Source organism: Morone saxatilis, unplaced genomic scaffold (assembly GCF_004916995.1).
Source record: "Morone saxatilis isolate NCDOM2014 unplaced genomic scaffold, NCSU_SB_2.0 Contig7, whole genome shotgun sequence".
Classification (NCBI taxonomy): domain Eukaryota; kingdom Metazoa; phylum Chordata; class Actinopteri; family Moronidae; genus Morone; species Morone saxatilis.
The window spans coordinates 19,568,158-19,571,087 of NW_023340246.1; the positions used below are offsets into that span (position 1 = coordinate 19,568,158).

At 35.7% G+C, this 2,930-nt stretch overlaps 1 protein-coding gene across 1 annotated transcript in view; it reads right to left on the reverse strand.

The window, feature by feature from the left end:
• LOC118341016 (probable serine/threonine-protein kinase kinX) overlaps nucleotides 1-623 on the reverse strand; it is a 21,375-nt gene extending 20,752 nt beyond the window's left edge. The window contains exon 1 of the mRNA XM_035679184.1: nucleotides 600-623. Within this exon, the coding sequence (XP_035535077.1) occupies nucleotides 600-623 (24 nt within the window). The remainder of the gene's footprint in view (nucleotides 1-599) is intronic.
• Nucleotides 624-2,930: the final 2,307 nt, after the last annotated feature.

Sequence of the window (2,930 nt, forward strand, 5' to 3'; positions counted from 1 at the left end):
TACTGTGGACTGTCTGTTCTATAAGGACAAACTCCTGACGTCCAACCGAAATGATATTGCATGGTTTAATGTCCAGAAGTATCTTGGAGTTTCTGATTTCCAGGTAATGACTGTAATGAGGGATATTATGATTTTAAGGGATAAGGAATCATTACTGCGGTCCATCTCTGAAATGCTGCACATAATTATTAATTTGTTTGTTTGTTTGTTTGTTTATTTCAGGAGTCTATCCAGCAAAAATTGTACAATTGTAAGTGTGACTGTAATTTCAGTACTCATGTGGCCATATATACATTAATATTATCATTTGTCTATGTTAAAATGTATAGCTTATTTATTGGATAGTAACACAAAACATGACAACTTGAACCTTGAAGCTAAACCGCAGATAGGAACCAGCACTGACTATATTTGCATGCACAAGACATTCTTGTTTTTGCCCCACCTACTTGAAACAGTCAGCCAAAAACCTGCTGAACCAGTCTTTCATAATATTTAATAGTAGGTGTTTAGCAGCCTTGCAAACTGTTGGCTAGTTGGTTTGTTTACAACACACAAAGTTGATGGTAAACAGGCAAAGGTTGTCCAAAAATATTTACCTGAATAATATTGGCATATCTCATGTCCTAATTGTTAGTTATAAACGGTCATAAAAGCATACCAGAGCACAGCCTAAATAATTCATAATCTTTATGTCTACTGGTGTTGCTGTGTCCTCCAGGTTTAAAAAATAAATATAACAAGACTATTGGCCAAAACTAGGAAAAAAACCCTGGATTGTAAAGATATTTCTTTAGTTTATTTTGCATGAAAGAATAATGAAATTGGTATTATTAGTAGTAAATGATTCCATTCCATACTCATTGCTTGTTTCTTTTTTATGTTAGTGTTGAGGGACCATTGGAAGCTTGTTTTCTTATGTGTAGTGCTGGGACTGGTGTTCATTGTGTACATACGATCTGGGTAGGTTGTCACTTATCCTTCTTGTTACTGTGTTTTTCAATCTATATTTATTTATAAATCTATACGTTTATATTTTGCCATCACAATTGAACCTTCCCATGTCTCACTAAAGGTTGACTAAAGGTTGCTCTCTTTTTCTTTATCAGAAACAAGGACCAGGAAAAGGCAACTGGTGAGAAAACAAATGTAGTGTTTTTATAAATTGAAGAATTTTGTTGAGTCAAGACTGCAATATTTCAGTGTTAAAGAAAATAAACTATTACACATTACAATATAACATTTAAAGCTGCTCTTACTAATATTATATTATAAATGGAGATCAACTGACTGAATTTAATTGAGGGCAAAGCCAGCAGTAACTACATGACCACATACACAGACAACAACCAACAAACAATAAACCACATCCTATACAGGAGAGATAAATGTAGGATTCTTCCTGTAATTTCTCTCGTTCTGGACACATTTATGTCTCGAGCTTGACTAAGCAAAATAGTAGTCCACAAATTCACTACAGGGCCATGATCAGGGTTATCACTACTGAGAGGAGAAGCGATGACAGAATTGTTGGGGATCTTAATAATATGACATCTCACATATTGGCATTGACACGCATTAGAGTATCAGACAAATAAAAGAGGTGAGGGGACGGACCCCAGCATCTGATGAAACTCCATTGACCAGTCCATCAGCCAACATAACAAATCAGGTTTGTACAAAAAATAAAAATAGGCGTTCAAAAGTCTTTATGCCCTCAAGGTGTGGCATAATCATATTTAATTGAGGTGGCATCCTGGTAGCTCTTGTGCTTCATGTTTGTTTCTGTGGCTGCATCTGTAATTTCAAGAGGTGTTCATTCATATATTGAACACCTCCAGTTACACAAAAATAATGTTTAAGATGCTATAATTATATTAAAATTCCATACATAGTGATTTTAAGTTGAACTTATTAATGAAAGTAGTAAAGTTGTAAAGATCTTTTTTTAAATATGATTCTCCTTCATATAGGTCTGATGATATGTACAGAGGCTCTGAGGGAAAATTGGGTGCAACAACGTCTGATCTAAATTGTTATTTATCTCCTGTTTATGACAAAAAAACAAGCTTTTTCCACTTCATCACCTCATTTTTTTATTATCTGTGCAACAGGTGTAAAAAGGTTTTGCCAGGTTCATTTGGGTGAAAAAAATTGTTGTTGTAATACTCATTTTGGCCACAAGAGGCTGAATTGCACCACTACCAATGTTTTAAATAGAACTAAAAGTGTTAGCAAGTTATGTAACATTGCTGTTATGTCTTCTGTTTGGTTAGAAATGCATGTATTCCTTATTATTAGTATTTGTCAATATTTGCTTTTAGTTTGCTCTAGAAAAGCCTTTTTTCCATCAATATTCTGACAACATAGACACAGGAGAGGAAACAATTTAGATTAGACTGCGAGAGAATAAATAACCTGTTTTATTTTCTCAATTACCTCTTTGCCACAAAACTATGTAAAAGCTCAATAATGAAACATTCTTCTTTATCTTCAGTGCCGTTTGAAAAGTTCTTTGTCATCATGGCGGGAGAAACTCACGGGGCTCATCTAGCCTTCGTTGCAAAGCTTAAAGGCACCGGCCAAACTGAGGTGAAGTCTTCTGGAGAAAGTGACTACCTTCTGGTTTTCTGTCCTGTCACAACACAAGTTGGAGCGGACATCAGCGAGGCTCTGAAGAAACTTCCAGGTATGAAAATCCTTTAGTCATTGTTTGCCCAATTTCACACTGATTAGTCAAAGACGAATACAGGGGAGGTTTTGGTGAATAGACATTTGTTTGCCAATTTTTGATGAATAGGCAGTTGTTATTCCACTGCCTCCAAGGGATTACAAAAACAATAACAATAACGTCACATGCTGTCGTGGTGTGCTGCGGCCGCGTTACGTGGTGGCGTAACACATCTGGCCCACAACATGAACATTTCACG